Source organism: Prenolepis imparis, unplaced genomic scaffold (genome assembly GCF_030444845.1).
Source record: "Prenolepis imparis isolate NDT839.2.m4 unplaced genomic scaffold, iyPreImpa1.0 SCAF_3, whole genome shotgun sequence".
In the NCBI taxonomy this organism is placed as follows: Eukaryota; Metazoa; Arthropoda; class Insecta; order Hymenoptera; family Formicidae; genus Prenolepis; species Prenolepis imparis.
Window position 1 is genome coordinate 11,916,191 of NW_028141161.1, and position 19,907 is coordinate 11,936,097.

A 19,907-nucleotide genomic window follows, 5' to 3' on the forward strand; every position below is an offset into this window, starting at 1 on the left:
TAAATAATTTGATATTCTTTATGACGAGAAAAATTATTAATATTATTTATGACAATAACATAAATAACTATATATAAACTTATATATATTATTTTCAGGGTAATTATATATATATATATATATTATATATATATATATAAAATCCCTGGATATGACGTTATATTTCAATATATATATATATATATATATATATATTTCAAATGACGAATAAATAGAACATCTACATCGGAGAACGCATTTCCATTTCAAGAATCCAAAGTCTCGTATTTCAGACTGCGCGAGTTTTATAAAATACAAGATTTTTCTTGACGGATGCGAGGTGGATCTCGCAGATCCTATATATTTATTCTTTACTCAATTTGAAGTGGAATTTTTCTTAACACAGCATATCGGCAGTCGCGAAACACGCCTTGCACTGCTGCAAATCATTCGCCAGCGTTTAATGTTAAGGCAAATCTCTTCAAGATGTGCATGTTTGTCACTCGAGAAGAAAAGTACGAAGGGTTCTATCGGCACGCAATACATAACCTGCAGGGATGAGACGTCCCTACGGTACTCGTCGGCATATGCTGGACGCAAATTGTCACCCAGCGAGAAGAGTTATTCATCTGAAAACTCTCCGCACTTACCGTCTCAATCGCAGATCGTCATCGCCGGTGCTGGAACAGTCGCCAACTCGGTTGCCTATCACTTGGTACTGAATGGATGGAACGATGTTCTCGTTCTGGAACAGAATACGTAAATTTATTTTTAATATAATTTTATATTTATATCTCAGATTTTGTATAATTTATAATTATCTTTTAGTTATAAATACTGCATATCTAGCAGTAGCAGAAAATTAATTAATATACAGCAAGTAGTACTTAATGAAAAAGTTCATTAAGTTTATTAAATGGATTCAGATAAATATTCTCCGATTCTAGAATTGGCAGTGGATCCTCACACTTTGGCTCTGGTACACTTGGGCTCTTTAAACCAATTTCTCGCAGAAACCTGATCGCATACAGTATCAAATTATATCAACAGTTGCAAGACATGGGCCATGATATAGGATTGAGACAGTGTGGTAGTATAAATTTGGCACAATCCAAGGATAGGATGGTAGCTCTTAAAAGAAGAATGGCTTATAACATACCAACTGGATTGCATTGTGAAGTACATAATTTATTTTTTACAATTCATAATATAATGATTGTGCTTAAGTAAATCAACTAAAGATTGTAATAGTGAAGAATTATTGAGGAAAAGTCAATTATATATAAATATATATTTTTTTAAAGATATTTATATATAGTAAATTATATAATTAATCATTATATTATAATCATTGTAACGTATTACAATCTAGTCAAAAATAAAATTATTAATACATTATAGATCTTGGGCAAAGAAGAATTAAAAAGATTACATCCTTATTTACATGTTGACGATTTAGAAGGAGCAGTTTTTGTACCAGAAGATGCTATTGCTAATTTAAGTGCAATTTGCAAAGTCTTAGCAAATCTGGCAAAACAAGGAGGAGCACGATATATCGAACACTGTTATATAGAAGAAGTAAAGACTGAAAAAGGCGCTGTTAAAAATGTCAAAACTGAATATGGTAGTGTTACTTGTGAATATTTTATTAACTGTGCTGGGATGGTAATTATATCTTTGTATTAGTTTTAAATATATAATAATAATAATATATTCATAATTAATCTAATATATGTGTTAATATTTTAGTGGGCTCGTGAGTTAGGATTAAGATGCACACCACCTGTCAGAATTCCAGCATATCCTGCGGAACATTTATATGCAATTATACCACCTTTGTCATCAAGGATCAGTGCATCTCTACCATATGTACGAGATTTTGACTTCTACTCATATATGAGAGAATGGCAAGGTATTCATACTTACAATTAGTGCATATTTGTATCTCTTCTATTATATCTTTTACATTGTTGACAGATAAAAGAGCATATATTACATTTAAAATTGCATGTATTACGATGATAAAACTATTGATGATAATGACATATAGGTGGACTTTTACTTGGCTGGTTTGAACCTAATGCAAAACCTGCATTTGGAAGCGGTCAGGTTCCTTCAAAAGATTGGATGAAACGTGTGAAAAATGATCCAGCTCATTGGCAGCCATTATGGGACAAAGCTATACATAGATTACCAATTTTAAAAGAAGTGAAACATCCAAATATATATAATTGTCCTGATAATTTTACTCCAGACGGTAGATGGATATTAGGTGAAAGCCCGGAAGTAAAAAATTATTTTGTTGCTGTTGGAATGAATGGCAATTCATTGCAAGGTATACTTTTTGAATGTCTAAATTTTTAAATTCTTTTATCATATATTTTTATCACACATTATCACATACACACACATATGTATAAAGAAGCTTCATATATAATATAATATATAAAAAAGCTTCATATTTTTAGCTATATATTTTTCCAAAAGGTGCTGGTGGAATTGGTAAAGAAATCGCTGAATCTGTAATAAATGGTGAATCCACACAGGAAGTACTCCCATTCAATGTACAAAGGTTTCTAGATTTGCATAATAATAAACAATATCTACAGCAAAGAATGAAGGAAGTGGTCGGTCGAAATTATGCTATATTATATCCTCATCAATCCGAATACAAATATGCCCGTAAATTACGTTGTTCACCTTTGTATTCTGTTTTGGAGGAACGTGGTGCAATTTTTGGAATAAAAATGGCCTATGAGCGTCCACTTTATTTTGATTCAACGTATAGACGTAAGTAAGTTCTTTTAACAATTAAATTTTTTTATATAAATATTGTTAATATTTTTAACACACAAGTATCATATAAATTTAAAAGGAGGACAGAAAAAGCCGATTATGCCAAAAGGCAGTTTCTATAAACCAAAATTCTTTGACTTTATGAAGGAAGAATTTCAAGCATGTAGAGAAGGAGTCGGGATAATAGACATGAGCTCATTTTCAAAGATTGAAATTAAAGTAAATGATTATTAATGCAATTAAAACAGTGAAATTAGAAACTCCTTATGAGTTTTTTTTTTATACGAGTTACAATTTCTAAAATTTAACTATGAGAAAAGTTGATTATCTATCCCCAAAGTATATATTAAAAACATAGATATAACATGAGTTTAAATAAAACTTGATCAAAAATGTGCAGCATTTCTAATTTCACTGATTCACTTATCTTCTCATTTTAATGACTGATTTTATCGCAGTCTAGTCATGAAAAAGTAGTAGAATATCTACAACGATTATGTTCTAATGATGCTAATATACCAGTCGGCGGAATAGTTCATACAGGAATGCAAAATGAAAAAGGTGGTTATGAAAATGATTGCATATTAGTACGACAAAGCGAAAATGGTTATTTCATGGTCTCACCCACATCACAACAGACACGTATTTATCAATGGATGTCTAGGTAGATGATATTCTGTTTCTGATTGTAATTCTAAAAGAAAATAAGCTTAAGATCAGTTAAAAATTCAGTTTTGAGTACGAATATAAAAATATATGTTTGGAGAAATGTTATTTTATAAAAAGAAGTTTTTCATTATAAGAATTAAATTTATTATTTTGATTCACCAAACTAATGTCCATTTGATTAAACATTATGTGTAAATATTATTAATATAATTAATTATTTTTTTTTATCCATCAAAATAGACATTTGCCGACAGATCATTTGGTAGGTCTTAATGATGTGACTTCAAAATATACAGTGATCAATGTAGTAGGTCCTAAAGCTACTGAATTGCTTTCTGAGTTATCCAATTCTGATATCAATCTTGCACCTTTCACTTATAAGGTCAGATTATTTTCTAATCATTACTAATAGTTTTTTGTAGGGGTATTTCGAATTAATTTTGTTTTTGAAATTGTAGACAGTAAACATTGCATACGCTTCAGATGTTATGGTAATGGCATTCACTCATACGGGTGAACCTGGCTATTGTCTTTACATACCTTCGGAATATGCACTACACGTTTATTCAACATTAATGGCTATAGGAAAAGATTATGGTGCGAGAGATGTTGGCGTTCTTACACAACGTTTTATGAGGATAGAGAGATTTATTTCATTCTGGGGTGAAGAATTGACACCATATGTGACACCATATGAAGCTGGAAATGGCTACAGCGTAAAATTGAATGTTAGTATCACAATATTATATGTCTATTTATACATTTAAATCATATTGCACAGTACTTTATGTATATTTATACATTTAAAAAAAAATGAATGCTTCTATTTTAATAAAACAGTCTTTTTTCTTTTTTATATTATAAAAATCTAAAGATGAAAAATTATCCTCAAAAGATTAAAATGTTAGGAATAATATAATTGAACTAAAATGGAAAATAGGTCAAATAGATTCAAGATAGCAGAGATATTAAAATAAATAGTATTAATTTAAAAATTTAGTATTAAATAAGTATGAGAGAGAATTTAATATTAAATAGGTATGAGATAAGATTTAGTATTAAATATTTCATAATTATGCTCTATAGAAACAAGACTATTTTATTGGAAAATCTGCTTTACAACGTCAAAAAACGCAGGGAGTGACAAAGCGATTAGTTTTATTTGTACTTGATGGTATGGATTTGAACAAAGATGTATGGGCATGGGGTGGTGAACCACTATATCGAAATGGTGAATTTGTTGGTACTGTTACATCAGCTGGGTAAATATCTTTTTTCATTGAATGTTGCATTATTATATTATTACTTGCTTATTTCACATTATTTCTTATTGGCATATTATTATATTACTATTACTCTTTTAGCTATGGTTTTGTAACAGAGAAACTCATTTGTCTCGGATTTATTAGTCTTCCTGGAGTAAGACATAAGCAAGAGACACATGTTATTACCACAGATTTTATAATGGATCCAACAACTTATTATGAAATTGATATCGCTGGAACTAGATTTCCTGCTAAACCACATATCCATCCATTGCCTATACCAGTATTAAGTAGTAAGTTAAACCAAAAATATATTCCAACTCCAGTTATTTCGTATCAAAGTGATGTTTCATGCTCGAAATAATATTTTAGTCATTTTTGTGTAATTTTCATCTGTCCAAGATTTAAGAAACAAAAATCTAAACATGTGTAGTTCTGTGTAGTAAATTATAGCTTGATATGTTTGAAAAATGTATAACTTGTGAAATTAAAATATTAATAATTTATTCTAATCATAGACTTATATGATTCTCCCCATATTATTGAACATCCTCAAAGTGACAATAAAATCTCATGCAACATTTTGAGAAACAAAGATACCTGGTGGTAAAAATTTACTTTAAACAATTGTAATAAGTCTGTCGATTCGATGCACAAATGCAATTTTACATTATATTATTTGAACAAGATAAATAATCATATTGTATACAAAAATATTTATTCAAATTATATGTATAAATGAGATATCTACAATATATATATATATATATATATATTGTTTATCTTAAATCTTATAAATATGTTATGAAGAAGAGAGCGTACCTATTTTAAACGTAGTCACTCATTCTCACTTTATTTCTATTGTCGCTTTATCATTATTAATTTCAAATTATATAATATAATCAAACATCTTGAAGTTTTTCAATTTGTTTGTAAACATTATAGCTTTGGAAAGCTCGAAATTATAACCTCTGTTTATTTTGAAAAACTACATTGTCGCCACGGTGGAGCATCTCAAAGGCTACGAAAAAACTCGTACTCTACAGTCGGTAAATCTTGCAATAAATCTTGAGTTTTTCAAAACCTCTTCGCACAATATGGTCTCCTAATACATACTTCTTTGCAACATATGTTTTGCTATTAACTTATTCGCTTGGCGACACGGAGAACATACTCTATAAAGAAGTATGCATTCGGAGATTTCAGGCGTATTTACGAGCATTTTACGAAACATAAATGAATATGAATATGTACATATATGTACGTGCATATTTATATGCATATGTAAAATGACTGATCAGTCGTATAATGCGAGAATTAAAAGTAGACCTATATTTTCTATTAAAAATCGCGAATGATATATGGAAATTATTTTCTATAACAAAATGATTAATGAGTTATTAATTTTTATAATTAATGCGTAACAAAGCGAATAAAAAAAATGTTTAAAATAAATTTTTATCACCAGGTATCTTTGATTCTCAAAATGTTGCACGAGATTTTATTGTCACTTTGGGGATGTTCAACCTGCAGATGATAGAGACAGATGTAAGTATACATATATCATAATCACAATAAAAATAAGATCTTAACTGTAACTATATATTATCGTTTTATATATATTACTAATCTCTCTTACAGTCTATAGATCTTGATAAATATCTACATCCTGGGGAATGAGCGTAACTCGATAAAATATTAGACATTACGAAGGAATGCAATGTCATATGAAACTTTATACACACAGTGAACAGTGAGGATACAAAAGGTCTCAGAAATATTCAGATAATATATGATTATTACTTACTTGAATGTGAAAACAATTATATAGGTAAGATGTAAATTTTATAAGATATAACTGTATATGTACATATATGCTAAAATTTCTTTTTACAATCTTTTATCAAATTCTTTACTCGAAATCAGGCATAAAAGTTGTAATTGATTCGAAAACAATTTCTTGCTTGCAGGATGTTTTAATCTCAAGTTGAAAGAAATAATTCAAAAATATATTGGTCTACAATTCTCTTCGTAGCGTGATGAAACATGCAGGCTTCATTGTCAGCTCAAACAATTGGCTGTATTGGAAAATGTACAACTGGTTTGACAGCTGAAGAGATAGATCAAATTACAGATAATATAAATAGGACATTATCTCATCAAAAAAATAGAAAAATTTTTGAAAGATACCTCCAACAACGCAATCTTCAAAGTAGTCTGGAGTGTTTGGAATTGTATAAAACCTATTCAGAATTTCTTGCTAAGGAGTTGACTCAATCGTAAGTCTATCTCAAGTATTAATAATATAATACAAACATCAAACATTTGCATACAACATCATATATTCAAATATTATAAAGTTTAAGACTTGAAAAATTTTTACAAATCACTGCAATTTATATAGCATATTTTTATATGAATATATATTATTTAATTAAAAAGAAAATATATATATATAAAGTAAATAGTTTTAAAATATCATATCATTCCATATTAATAATTAAAAATAATTTACAGACATACAAAAGATTTTGATTTAGAATCTTTAACTGTGGATGTTACAATGGTGAGAGACATTGTTGAAGATCTGGATGGTGTTCCACAAATAGATCCATGGCATTTATGGAACGATTTAACGAGGCCTTAACAAACGAAACAAGAGAAGCATTACTCGCTGTATTGGAAGATACCAGAGATTGAGCGCGAGATTATTTAAGAAGTGTACACTAAAGTTTTAAACAATATATTTCAGCACCATGTCCATTAACGAAATAACATTATTATATAACATATTCAAGTAAGAGCTTCAGATGTTTTGCTACATTTTCACAACGAAAATCTGTGATGTACATTTTTATTTTCATATGACGTACTTTTATTCATATGCAACTTATTTATAGTACTTACTATCCAAAGATGCATTTAATACCCAAGGATTCTGATTTATATGTATAGAATAGAAATATTTAAATATCAGAAAGAGTAAATTATAAGGCTGTAAGGAGAGAGAGAGAGATAAGTCATAAAATTATATAGAATACAATGCAATCAACTATAATAATAAGTGCTTTGAATTACTTAAGACTATTTTTCACAATTATATAAAATATAGAAGATTAATAAAACAGTAACGCTAACAAGAACGACTCTTTCATGTAGTCTATTCTTTCTGCTCTCAATTAAATTACATTAAAATTGACAAATGTCAAACATGCATGTAGAAAGTCAGGCTGGATCTACATTGTAGATCCAGCCTAAAGGCCATATCACACTAGCGATTGTTGTTGGCGGTCGCTAGTGTGATACGGCCTTAAGAGTTACAGAATCCCCGTACAGGAGAGTTGGCAAGCTTGGTCACGTGGTAAAGATTATGTGTATGCAGGTTTGTTAGGTTAGAATAGAATTGGAGTTTGCAATTGAAAACTTGAAGAGTAATAATATTGTATAAACATGTCTATAAACGAGATGAAATTAGACGAAGAAAACGAAATAAAACCGAAAAATTTTCACGAGTTAGAATTAGACGACAGGCTATTGAAGGTAATTTAAATCATTTAAAGAATTTTTGAAGAATATATTAAAGAGTAAAAACGTGGAAAAATTTTCTAGGCTATTGCAAAATTGGGCTGGACAGAACCTACATTAATACAAGAAAAAGCGATACCTCTTGTACTTGAAGGAAAGGATGTCTTACTTAAAGCACGCACAGGTTCAGGCAAGACTGCTGCATTTGCAATACCACTTATCCAGAAAATATTAGTAAATAAGCGTTCACAAAAGAAACAGGAAATTAAGGGCCTGATTGTTGCACCTAGCAAGGAACTGTGCAAGCAAATTTATGATGTCATCATGTCCCTGACTATAAAATGCTATAGAGAAGTCAGAGTAATTGACATTAGTCCACAAACAGATTTAAATGCACAGAAACCATTACTCAATGAAATGCCAGATATTATTGTGGTTACACCAGGTCGATTATTGCAGCATTTAAAAGCAGGAAATGTGATGCTGAAACATAGCCTAGAAACATTAATAATTGATGAAGCTGATCTGGTACTTATAAATAATATAAATTAAATTTTTGGTTATGTAAACAGAATTATTTAATGATACTTTAATTATTTCAGCTGTTCTCATTTGGATATGAAAACGAAATTAAAGCTGTATTAACTTATCTACCAACTGCATATCAAGCAATTTTAGCATCTGCTACATTATCTGAGGATGTTAAAGCCTTGAAAAAGTTGATTCTACATAATCCTGCAATTTTAAAACTAGAAGAACCACCTTTAGCTCCTCCGACACAATTAACTCATTATACTTTGGCAGCAGAGGAAGCTGATAAGGCTGCCATTTTATATGCTTTACTGAAGTTACATTTAATTAGGTAATATATTTTAATTCAGTACTTAAAATCATTTGTATTTTTGACATAATTTTGAAATATTTAAAATGTTATGTCTATTGTAGCTTCCTATTGCTTATACTTATGTTTACTCGATACTTGTAGCGAAGATGCTTTATATCATTTTTTGTTTCAAAATTTTGTTTCACATACTTATGTGTTTTGAGGATACAAATGACAAAGAGAGAACAATAAACATAACATCTGACAATCATTTTGAAATGCAACTAATTCTGAAGTTTTGAGACAATACTAGAGCTTCAGTTTTTTTCTAAAAAATTATAATTTTCCAATTATTAAAAATAAATTATTTCTTATTCTTAGGGGAAAAACTATAATCTTTGTAAACACAGTTGATAGATGTTATAAATTAAAGTTGTTCCTGGAACAATTTGGTATTCCCACTTGTATTTTAAACTCTGAATTACCGGCAACTTCGAGATGTAGAGCAGTCTCACAATTCAACAGTGGCACTTATGACATCATAATAGCATCAGATGAGAAGGCATTAGAAGAGGTAAAAACATATATGTTGTAATGAAATGTATATTTTATATGTATATATATTATATATATATATATATCATTATTTTCATTTTTTACAGCCACATATAAAAACGAAAAAGGGTAAACGAAAGAAAGATAAAGAATCGGGTGTAGCGCGCGGCATTGACTTCCAATTTGTTTCTAATGTAATCAATTTTGACTTTCCGTTGGATATAAACTCTTACATACACAGAGCAGGACGTACTGCTCGTGGGAAGAATCAAGGAACTGCCCTTAGTTTTGTAGCGATCAGAGAAAGACCATTGATGGAGAAAGTAGAAGAAGAATTAAAGCGCACTTACAATTGTGACAATCTATTTAAGACTTATTTATTTAAATTGGAAGAAGTGGAAGGTTTCCGGTATGTATTACTCAATTCTTTTATTTTAATACATTATAATTGGATTGTAAAATAATACAGCATACTTTTATTCTTATACTTTTTTTAATTTCTTTTTTTTCACTTGTTTTATTTTACTTTATAAAATTGTATGTAAATTTATTAATTATATTAATTGTAATAATTTAGTTATCGTGCAAAAGATGGTTGGAAAGCTGTCACAAGAATTGCTGTCCGAGAGGCACGATTAAAAGAAATTAAACAAGAAGTTATGAATTGTGAAAAGTTAAAAAGTTATTTCGAGGATAATCCGCGAGATCTGCAATCATTGCGCCAAGATAAGGCGTTACATACTGTGAAACTGCAGCCACATCTAAAAGATGTACCTGAATATATCATACCGCCAACTTTAAAGGGTATCATGGGAATAGGAAAAAGAAAAAGAAAATTTGATAGAGATGCTGCATCATCCGGAGCAACAGCTGTCAAATCAAGACATCAAGCTCGCGCGTCAAATCCGTTGATAAGTTTACAGATACCGACAAAAAAATAATTCCTTGTAAATTAATTTAGTATATTTTATAAATCTATTAAATTTACACACAAGTACGTGACGTACTCATGTGTAGCTATGTGTGTAAAAATCCTACCTGCTACGATTCCTGTTTTGCAATATTAATTTGAAATTGAATTTGATTGTATATATATAATGAATTAAGTTCAGTACATTTTATAGAGGAAGAGAGAGAAAAAATATGCTTTTATTGAACTCTATACAATTTAAAAAACATGAGGTGATCTAAGAGAGAGAAAGAATGAATCGGATATTATCTTTGTCCTTTAATATGCGCATGCGCATTTAGTCACGCATGTTCAGAAGAAAATCTCTCGAATCACTTTATTATGGGAAGTTATATGGGGGCGCTCGCGTTTGTTCCAGCATGTGTAGAGTTTAGTGAACGTATGTATACGTTGTATGTACATGGTATTTAGTCCGACAGACAAAAATCTAAGCAAGGGATAATATTTAGTGAGTGTACACATACAAAGAGCAAAAATGCGCGATTCATCCTGCGTGCCCTTTCCATTGATACGTCGCAAAGGGAGCTAAAATTGCGCTCATCGCGGAGAAGAGACTCTCTCCCAAGTGGGACGCTTGTCATTCCTTCCTCGGCTTCCATGGAGTTATCTACCCGGACTTCATATTGAACAGTAATGGAAAGGTGTGCGTGATATCGAATGATCGTGCATACTCGTGCTCGGAGTACTGAAAGCGAAGTGTAATAATTGTAATGGCCGCGATTGACTTGACTTTCCCAGGCTAACTAAGCAAAGGCATGCGTGTTCATTATATTACGCGAAGGCGAGAGTGCGTGAATAACGAGTGCTAGACTGGGTGAAACGCGAGTGTAACGTCGCTCTTGTTATCATCGAAGCCTCGATCGCTCCGTTCGAGAACGAATGCAATATTCGGGCAATTCGCAGCTATATACATATACATATATAAGTGTACATATGTGTGAGCTCGAGTAGGTGTGGGCGAGGCGCTCTGGTTCTCCTGCACACACGACGAGGATCGTTCGCACGCGCGTGTGAGTGCACGTGCATGCGGGAAGCGTGTGCGTGCGTGCGTGCGTGCGTGCGTGAAGCGAGTGAAGCAAGTGAAGAAGTGAGCTAGAGCGAGTGGTGGTGCGTCGATCGCGCGATCGGCAGCTATGAGCGACGACAGGAGCGAGGATGATCCGATAATGGACCTCTGGTACAGCAACTGGGAACAGCAGTGCGTCGAGGCGCTCGAGTCCGAGCCCGATTACGAGAATCAGCTGCACAACGAGAAGGAGCTCTACTCGCAGCAGATGTGGACGAAATTCCAAACCACCGCGTCGGCCATCGCCCAGTTGTACAAAGGTTCTACGATATTATTCATCTCCCCTCTATCTCGAAAGAAAAAAAAATAAAATAAAATAAAATGCTCGGAATTCGTGCCTCGATGACGTTTAGTCGCTTCGAACGCGTGGTACTTAATTAAAGTCTCTCTCCGCGTCACATCCGTCACGTCGCGAAGGTTACGAGAACGATCTTTACACATGGCGATCTTGCGCCTTCGTTCCCGCAAGCCTTTTAACAGAATCCATCCATTTTATGGATATCATCGATCCATTCATTTAAATCTTTAATTACCATTTTACAGACCGCACGCTGGGCGTCTCATTATGGGTGCCCTTTCAGACTGCTGCTGGTACTGTAACATCATTATACAAAGGTGCGTGTTTTATGATCTCCATTGTCAACAATGACCCCTAGAGATAAACGCATGGCCATCCCCACATTCTCTCTTCGGCCATCTCATTTTCTCGTGTCGTAGCGCTACGAAGCCTCCTCTCCACGTTTAATCATTTTGCAGTCTCGTACCTTGTACCTTTCCTCTGTTATACTTGAAATATGACCGTCATTTACAAAGTCGCAAATAAGCACCTGTAATGGCTGACCACACTCAGGGTCAGCTGTTATCGAACAATGAATGCAATTTTGTATTATTAATATGATACCGAGAAATTAGAAAATGCCGATGTGCTTTTATTCTAATTTTTTCTTATGTATGTAGATTTTTCAAATATATAATTTTATTGCATTATATAATACAAAGTCAACTTGTTTGTATAAATTATTATACCTAGTAAGTCGCCTAAGAAATGATTTTTAAGCTTATTTAGCAATTTAATTTTAAATCGCTGTAATGTCTACATATATAAAGAAGATTTTCGGCAAGTCATTGCAACATATCTTTATATTGGTTATACTTATATACATTATAATATATATATATATATATTTTCTTGGCAAGCTATTATTTTAGCTTTTCGTGTATAGCAAATGTATAATGAGAAAATCACTATAATAACATTTTTGTACTCATTCATACCATTCATATTCTTTATTTTTACAAGCAGAATATATTTTTTAAGTTTGACCACTTGTTTCAGAAATATGCTATGTAAAATTTATTTGTGTCTGTAATTAACAAAAAATTGTTTAAACAGATTCAGTGGATTGTATGAGGCGATGTAGTGATCTGGGAGTGGAAATGGGCAAACAGAAACATTGTAAAGAAATAATGAATTGGGCTAGAAAAAAAAGACGTATGATTCGCAGGGAAGATCTTCTTGCGTATCTTGCTGGAAAGCCACCACCACCTCGACCACATCCACATAGGTTTGTCTTCACTATCATTTATTTTAAATGTATTATTAAAAATGTATTTGAAAGCCATCATTCACTCACATTTATACAGATTTGTCTTCTTTATTTTAAATGTTCTCTATTATTAAATTAAACTATTGTGTGTGTTAATATTATATTTTATTTAATTAACAGGTAAATAAATAATATTGATTGATTTTTTAATATGATCCAATATGTTGCAAAACAGAAGTTCACCTAAACCTCGTATGATGGTATGTGGTTCTCCATCGTCGCAGAGTCAAACACCAAGTATGGTTATTGCTCCAGCACCAACAGTAGGCAGTGATCCAGAGCCTGAGTTACACACATTTAGGGAAGCCATTGCAGTATCTGGTATATATATTTCCTCTCTTCTAAACTTAATTCTTTTCTCTCTTCTGATTTAAAATCGTTACATCTTATAAACTTTTTTACATTTCATGATGTTATACTATTTAGCATACATCTATTAAAGAAAAAAACTAAATTGCAATATTTAGTTTTTTCTCTAATATCTATATTTAAACTATCTAATATCTATATTTATTTTATATAATATTTAATATTACATAAAATAAAGATTATTATAATCATATTTAATTAAATACAGAACAGATTTACACGGAACAATGTACTTATGATGAAATTTTGAAAAACATTGTATTTTCCCAGGTTCTCAAGTGTCTCGACGTAGCGGAAGACAAGCCGAATTGTCGGCTTTTATTAACAACGAATTGGCTCGACATCATAAACGACCCGCTTCGCATGACGTGGACATGGGATCACCCACGCACAAACGTACGCGTACTACACTGTAACGGCGCGCGATGCGTATGGTAGCTTTACTCTCTCGCTCCCTGTTGATTAATCAACCCGACTAATGACTAATAACTTAGCTCTTCTACATAACTCCCGGTTATGTGTTAATCATTGGAGGAAACCGGTAGTGGTTCACACTGCCAGGTAAGTACGTTCGTATATATCTCCAAGCTTCTGCTGCCGATCTCGATTTATATCATGTTCAAAATCACTTAATCTCTTAAAAGTTATGCTTGTACAGTTATAGTTCTGACCTACGCATATAATTTAAAATAATTTATATTCAGAGTCACAGAATATGTATATATATTTGTGGGATGTTTATTTTGGCAATATATTGGCAAAATAATAGTTTACACATGCAAAATATGTTTATTTCCGATATATATATGTTAGATTTATCAAAATTTAGAAAAAACTATATATTATGCATTTTGTTACGTTTGTGTATACAAAATTAAAGAAACGAGAGCGCATAACCATGTTATTTTACGTCTTAATATTGTTTAAAGTGCTCACGATTAGTTTAATTTTTCATATGTAAAAATATACAAGACTATCGTATTGTCGATCTGTAAATCAATTTATTAGAAGAATTAATAAGCAAATATATGACGCTATTCGAAATATTAAGTCTATATAAACATACATATATCAATATGTATATTCAAATTTCTAGTAAATAATAAGCATCTTGATGTTTGTTAATCAATTTTGTTGCTTTCTTATAAATTCTAGATTATTTTGCTTCCTTATAAAATAATTCAAATTTTTAATCGATGAAATAAGAATATTTTTACCTTATTTCAAAATTAATAAACATAATTTATGGCAAAATAATTGTGAAATACTTGTTTTTTGCATTAAGATTCCTGGCTCTCTCACTGACATATTGAATTCTGATGTTAGAAATAAAAAATCATGTAAGTTTTTTCTTAAAATACATTGAGATTAGTTTTTTGTATGTTATCATTCGCATTTACTAATATAGATTGGTAAAATATACTAAAGACTTTTCATTTTGATTAATAGATTGTCATATAAATCTTGGCAAATTGTCATAAGATATATTTTCGTTGGGAATGTAAGACACATGCAGATGAATTATATACATATTTACTAATAAAAGAACACAACAGTTTTTATAGTAGTAGAATAATGATATAATAACAGAATACTATAGTATAATAGTAGTTTTTAGTATAATATTTTATTAATATTATTGAATATACATAAATATGTATATAAAAAACTAATTCATTTTAACTAAACTAAAACTAATTTAGATTAAAACTTAAACTAAAACTAATTTATTTATATAGAAGGAAAACTTTTTATTCATAGATTCAAATTTTCCGTTTCTGAAATTATGATTTAATGTGACAGTGAGAGAACAGTAAATACTTTATTAAATTATTTATTATAATATTGATTTTAGATAAAAAGAGAGTCATAATAGTATGATTATGATATACATAAAATTTTCGATTTTTGTCACATTTCAAATCTCATTTAACAGGTATCAAAATTAATCCATTTATTCTATTGTTGAAATATTTTTGAATGATAAATTGTGTGTATTTGTGTGTGTGTGTGTGTATATATATATGCATACTATTTTTTCTTGTTTCATGTTTATATATATTTTTGCATTTTTTTCTGAACATTTTACGCTCTCATTTCATCATGTACATTATCATGAATTAAATTATTATTGCCTGATTTTTCGATTTTAATTTTGCGTGGTCAGACTTTTATGTTACTGAAACGATTATCGATTCAAAGTTACAAGATATAATATCGATATTTCAAGAGAAATATAGAATATTCAAAATATTTAATGAAACATTTTATTTCTTAACTCTATATGAAATGCAGTAGTTATGAATATTACGAAAATATAATCGATAATATCTCTTAAAGAGATCTCATTGTGAGAGAAAAGAGAGAGTCTTATTAATTATAGTAAACCAAATTTCTAATATAAGATCAAGTGTGACAAGCAAGATAAAGGGCAAAATAAAAGGCAAGTAGGCACGTGTAACTAATTTATTATAACAAATCAATATCAAAACAGCAAGGAAAAAGTGATGCAATAATATAAATTTGATTTATCTTTTGTTAAAACAAGAAGAGACCGTCAAAAAGATATCAAGCTTTTTACATCCCGAACAAGGTCTACGTTAATGCAAAAAAATGGATTTAGTACTTCATACCTCCATAAAGACAACATATATGTTCACTCAATAAAAACTTATATAAACGTAGACTTTGTTAGGGTAGATGAGATAATGATCCCATCTTAAATGTGTGTATATATATGTGTGCATATATATATATATATATTATATACTTATATATATGTATATATACACACACACACATATATATATATATATATATATATACACATATAGATATATAACAATGTATTTAATGGGAGGAGAAAAAAAAAAAAAAAAAAAAAACGCTTAACGATTGTGCGTTTAACATTTTGTGCCAGAGAGTGAGAGCCCCATACATGTCCAATATGAATATGGTTGATTGTAAATGTACATTATTTCTAGCTAATATGTCTTACATTGCTTCTATTTGAAATTTCGAAGACTTTTAAAATTCGATTCACATTATATGACAACGATACGATAAAAATTGTATATTTACACATACTGATATGTAAAAGATATGATAATAGTAATTTTGATTTTGATTTTAATTTAAAAACACTTAAAACTGGGTAAAAATGTTTAAAAATAAACTTTTGGTCATAAAAGAGATTTGGTGTTGTGTATTTCCTTATTATTAGATGAGGAAGAGAAAGAAAGATAAAAAATAATACCGACTTTAAAAGTGTTTACAGTGATATTATTTATTTTTGAATTATTGGAAAAATGAAATAAAATATAAATATCTCACAAAATTAACAATGTATTGTTTTACTTTAAAATTACATGTGATTTTGCAAAACAGTATTCAAAGAGCTTTAATAGAAGATTATAATAAAAAATTACATTTCAGATTATAAAAACACAGTTTCCCATTTTTGTACTTAAATATCGCATCTGAAGTCATTTTATATTATTAAACAATGACACGCGATACGATAAAATATTTTCTTCAATTAATATTCGAAATATTATATCGTTCTCAATCTTTGTCTTTACATATCATTGTCAATTTAACGTGACGCATATGTTTATATACGTCACAGAAAAATATCGTATCTTATCATGTTATAATATATCATGCCGTATCGTGTTATATCGTATAATGTGCATCAATTTTAAAGCTACTGGTCCATGATTAAATTATATGATGATAGAAATGAGGTCATACACATTAATTATATAATTTTTTTGTGCAAAATATGTCGAAATAAATTTGTTTTTTGACATATGCTATCGCGTTTGATAATATAGATTAATAAAATATATCAAATGCTCTTTTTTGTTTTGTAGATTAATAAATTGTTCTGAAATCTTAACTTTATTAAGTCCATAAAGTTTATTTTTACTTTGAAGAAATATAAGAAATATAACTCATGCAGATGAGTTAGACATGCATTTATTAATTATAGAACAGAGTTTTCGTTCGATATATTTTACTAATTTAAATTATTGAACGCATATACATGTAACAGAAAGGTAATTAATTTAGACGTATTCCGCAAGAAGAAGATTTATAAGTGTGATTTCTCACATCTGATGTAATAATTTAATATGGCTGTAATAAGAGGAAAGTAGCTTTGGCTGCAGACTAATAATTGCTATTCGTGCTTACCGAAATGATTTATAAGTGCAAGATTTACTTTTATAGCTTAATCGGTCTGCAATAGTCATACTGTTCTTCAAAAATCACATAGGAGTCAATTTGTATTTCGTTTCTTCGTAAGATTATTCGAGCGTCATTCATATGAAAGGAATAAAAATTGTTCAGTTGTAAATATAGCACATATGCTAATTACAATAAACCTAGATATATCGCTAATAATTAATATCATTACTAGTATTAACTACTATGCGATAGCTTTAACAATGATATTTATCAATAATATCGTGCGATCGGCAATTAGTAAAATGTCGAGGGCTTTACCCTCAATTATACATTTTTCTGGACGAGGTTGACGATGCGCCAATCTCGCGTCAGTAAGAACACAGCAACCGTGGAGAATTTATTTTTTGCGAACGAACCATTTATATATCTATTGTATATGCAGATCATGGAAGGAAGACGTTGCTTTCACGATGATGTAAAAAGATCGATTGAAAAATTTGTACGTTTGCATCGTTTTTAACACACGTTTCTTCCTTCCAGCTCATTTCAGCGCTGTCGAAAATATTTTCTGTGTAAATGTCGTTCTTTTCGTAACTCTATGATAGAAGAAAGTAATACACACTTAGATATATATCGTATGCGAAGATGCCATACTTAGGTACACTTTATCCATAAGCGAGCGCACCAAATTCGACGAAATGATGTCGAGGCAACTTTACAAACGCACCGAATTTCGTTTCCGTTTCATGTATTCGTAATACTGTATAATTGAAACATCTGTTCTTGATCGGTTTATTTTGAAAGAAAAAAAAATATTGTCGAGAATTATTTTCTCAAATTATACTTACGAATACTATTGAAGGATACGAGGTAGAGAGTTATTCTTACATTTACTTATTTATATATATATATATATATATATATATATATATATACATAGCTTCTTACTCTCTTCCGAAAATTACTTACAAACTGAGATCGATGATAATTATATGCTCCTTTTCTCTTTAGCGAGTAAGTTTTCATTAATTACTTGAATATTAACAGATTTCATCGATGTAATTGGCATTTTCCCATCTTGCGTAATGAGCGAACAATGCGTACGAGACGACACTTTGAGGTCAGCGCAAAAAATTTTCCCACATGTGAGGAGCTTTCCCTTTCTCATGGAAGAATTATCTCGTCAGAAATCTGTGGGCCATTATAAGATAATATATTTACAGATACAATGCGTCGAGCAAATTTGAAATTAAAATGGTTTTGTTAATTAAGATATAATTAAATTTAGATACAAGAAACAAATATGTATTATCTATTTTGAAAAAATTATATTTTAAAAATTGTTTGTTAAAAATCGATTTTTGATATATTTAATATAACATTATAATTTAATAAAATTTGATAATTTCGACAAACTAAGTTTGTATGGAATTATGTTAAGCCAATGTAAAAGATATTTGTCAAAATGCGAAAAAAAAATCTTTTTATGTTTATATAAGTATAATGATATATTTATATGAAAAAATGTAAATGTATAATAATATAATGATGGAGAGACGCGTTTAACAGTCTCTAAGAAACACAGAGTCTTTAAGAACTAAGCCTCTAAGAAATATATACTTGAAAATATAATGAAATCAATATACAAAATCTCTTCTCCCCCGATGTAATAGTATATTCATAAGCTAAAAAGCGGAGATGAAGAGAGTGAAGAGGAATCACTTGTGTATTATATTTTTCACAATTATATTGTATTTCGTACATTCTTGATGCGTAGAAACGTATAAACATATGTTTGATAAACGCAAAGCACCAAAAAATTGTTTACGAGCGTTTCTTCTTTGCTTCCTTTATTATTCTGATGCACATTACTGCAAGTTGCATTGGTGCACTTTTGTGAAAAATGAGTGTACATGAGACTTGCACGAATATGATGCCTTGATTGGACACGAATATGCGTTCATAACAAGGCGTGAAATGGTGCTGTTACTTTCTTGCGAACATAAGAAGCTTGTATATTTTTGCGCCTCTTGTTTGTAAGATAATCATTTACAAATAAATCACGAGAGAAAGAAGCTCCTCGTGGTCGTTT

At 30.2% G+C, this 19,907-nt stretch overlaps 4 protein-coding genes and 1 long non-coding RNA gene across 8 annotated transcripts; 4 read left to right on the plus strand and 1 right to left on the minus strand.

Annotated features, from left to right (window-relative positions):
• Positions 1-206: 206 nt before the first annotated feature.
• LOC145933915 (pyruvate dehydrogenase phosphatase regulatory subunit, mitochondrial-like) lies at positions 207-6,492 on the plus strand. 4 transcript variants are annotated; one of them, XM_083033962.1, is made up of 14 exons: positions 207-738; positions 927-1,158; positions 1,381-1,644; positions 1,729-1,891; positions 2,030-2,314; positions 2,467-2,769; positions 2,855-2,994; positions 3,234-3,439; positions 3,685-3,826; positions 3,903-4,172; positions 4,531-4,706; positions 4,809-5,002; positions 6,178-6,257; positions 6,351-6,492. In XM_083033962.1, the coding sequence occupies exons 1-14, from the start codon at positions 443-445 to the stop codon at positions 6,387-6,389; spliced, it is 2,790 nt and encodes a 929-aa protein (XP_082890088.1). In that variant the 5' UTR covers positions 207-442; the 3' UTR covers positions 6,390-6,492. The 4 variants fall into 4 exon arrangements, with proteins under 4 accessions (XP_082890088.1, XP_082890091.1, XP_082890089.1 ...); XM_083033965.1 differs by lacking the exon at positions 6,178-6,257 and having other exon boundaries at positions 6,351-6,483; XM_083033963.1 differs by lacking the exons at positions 6,178-6,257; positions 6,351-6,492 and adding an exon at positions 5,228-5,334.
• LOC145933926 (uncharacterized) lies at positions 6,407-7,627 on the plus strand. The gene is made up of 3 exons (XM_083033984.1): positions 6,407-6,540; positions 6,680-6,988; positions 7,227-7,627. Exons 2-3 carry the CDS (start codon positions 6,756-6,758, stop codon positions 7,354-7,356), a joined length of 363 nt encoding a protein of 120 aa, XP_082890110.1. The 5' UTR covers positions 6,407-6,540; positions 6,680-6,755; the 3' UTR covers positions 7,357-7,627.
• On the minus strand, positions 7,258-7,879 carry LOC145933928 (uncharacterized). The gene is made up of 3 exons (XR_014424948.1): positions 7,788-7,879; positions 7,617-7,704; positions 7,258-7,351 (listed from the first exon to the last, which is right to left on the minus strand). It is a non-coding gene; the product is annotated as an uncharacterized LOC145933928 (long non-coding RNA).
• A 197-nt stretch (positions 7,880-8,076) lies between these two features.
• Positions 8,077-10,618, plus strand: Hlc (putative ATP-dependent RNA helicase DDX56). Its single transcript, XM_083033975.1, has 6 exons — positions 8,077-8,249; positions 8,319-8,762; positions 8,837-9,096; positions 9,439-9,631; positions 9,720-10,021; positions 10,190-10,618. The coding sequence occupies exons 1-6, from the start codon at positions 8,160-8,162 to the stop codon at positions 10,551-10,553; spliced, it is 1,653 nt and encodes a 550-aa protein (XP_082890101.1). The 5' UTR covers positions 8,077-8,159; the 3' UTR covers positions 10,554-10,618.
• Positions 10,619-10,923: 305 nt separating this feature from the next.
• On the plus strand, positions 10,924-19,890 carry LOC145933921 (HUWE1-associated protein modifying stress responses). Its single transcript, XM_083033978.1, has 5 exons — positions 10,924-11,908; positions 12,192-12,263; positions 13,042-13,213; positions 13,431-13,576; positions 13,895-19,890. The coding sequence occupies exons 1-5, from the start codon at positions 11,716-11,718 to the stop codon at positions 14,038-14,040; spliced, it is 729 nt and encodes a 242-aa protein (XP_082890104.1). The 5' UTR covers positions 10,924-11,715; the 3' UTR covers positions 14,041-19,890.
• Positions 19,891-19,907: the final 17 nt, after the last annotated feature.

Coding starts and splice junctions, on each gene's coding strand:
- LOC145933915 (XM_083033962.1), top strand. CDS start 443: ATGTTAAGGCAAATCTCTTCAAGATGTGCATGTTTGTCACTCGAGAAG. Junction 3,440..3,684: donor ATTTATCAATGGATGTCTAG/GTAGATGATATT, acceptor CCATCAAAATAG/ACATTTGCCGACAGATCATT. Junction 5,003..6,177: donor GCCTATACCAGTATTAAGTA/GTAAGTTAAACC, acceptor TTTTATCACCAG/GTATCTTTGATTCTCAAAAT.
- LOC145933921 (XM_083033978.1), top strand. CDS start 11,716: ATGAGCGACGACAGGAGCGAGGATGATCCGATAATGGACCTCTGGTAC. Junction 11,909..12,191: donor CATCGCCCAGTTGTACAAAG/GTTCTACGATAT, acceptor ACCATTTTACAG/ACCGCACGCTGGGCGTCTCA. Junction 13,214..13,430: donor CCTCGACCACATCCACATAG/GTTTGTCTTCAC, acceptor GTTGCAAAACAG/AAGTTCACCTAAACCTCGTA.
- Hlc (XM_083033975.1), top strand. CDS start 8,160: ATGTCTATAAACGAGATGAAATTAGACGAAGAAAACGAAATAAAACCG. Junction 8,250..8,318: donor TAGACGACAGGCTATTGAAG/GTAATTTAAATC, acceptor AAAATTTTCTAG/GCTATTGCAAAATTGGGCTG. Junction 8,763..8,836: donor TAATTGATGAAGCTGATCTG/GTACTTATAAAT, acceptor TAATTATTTCAG/CTGTTCTCATTTGGATATGA.
- LOC145933926 (XM_083033984.1), top strand. CDS start 6,756: ATGCAGGCTTCATTGTCAGCTCAAACAATTGGCTGTATTGGAAAATGT. Junction 6,989..7,226: donor GCTAAGGAGTTGACTCAATC/GTAAGTCTATCT, acceptor AATAATTTACAG/ACATACAAAAGATTTTGATT.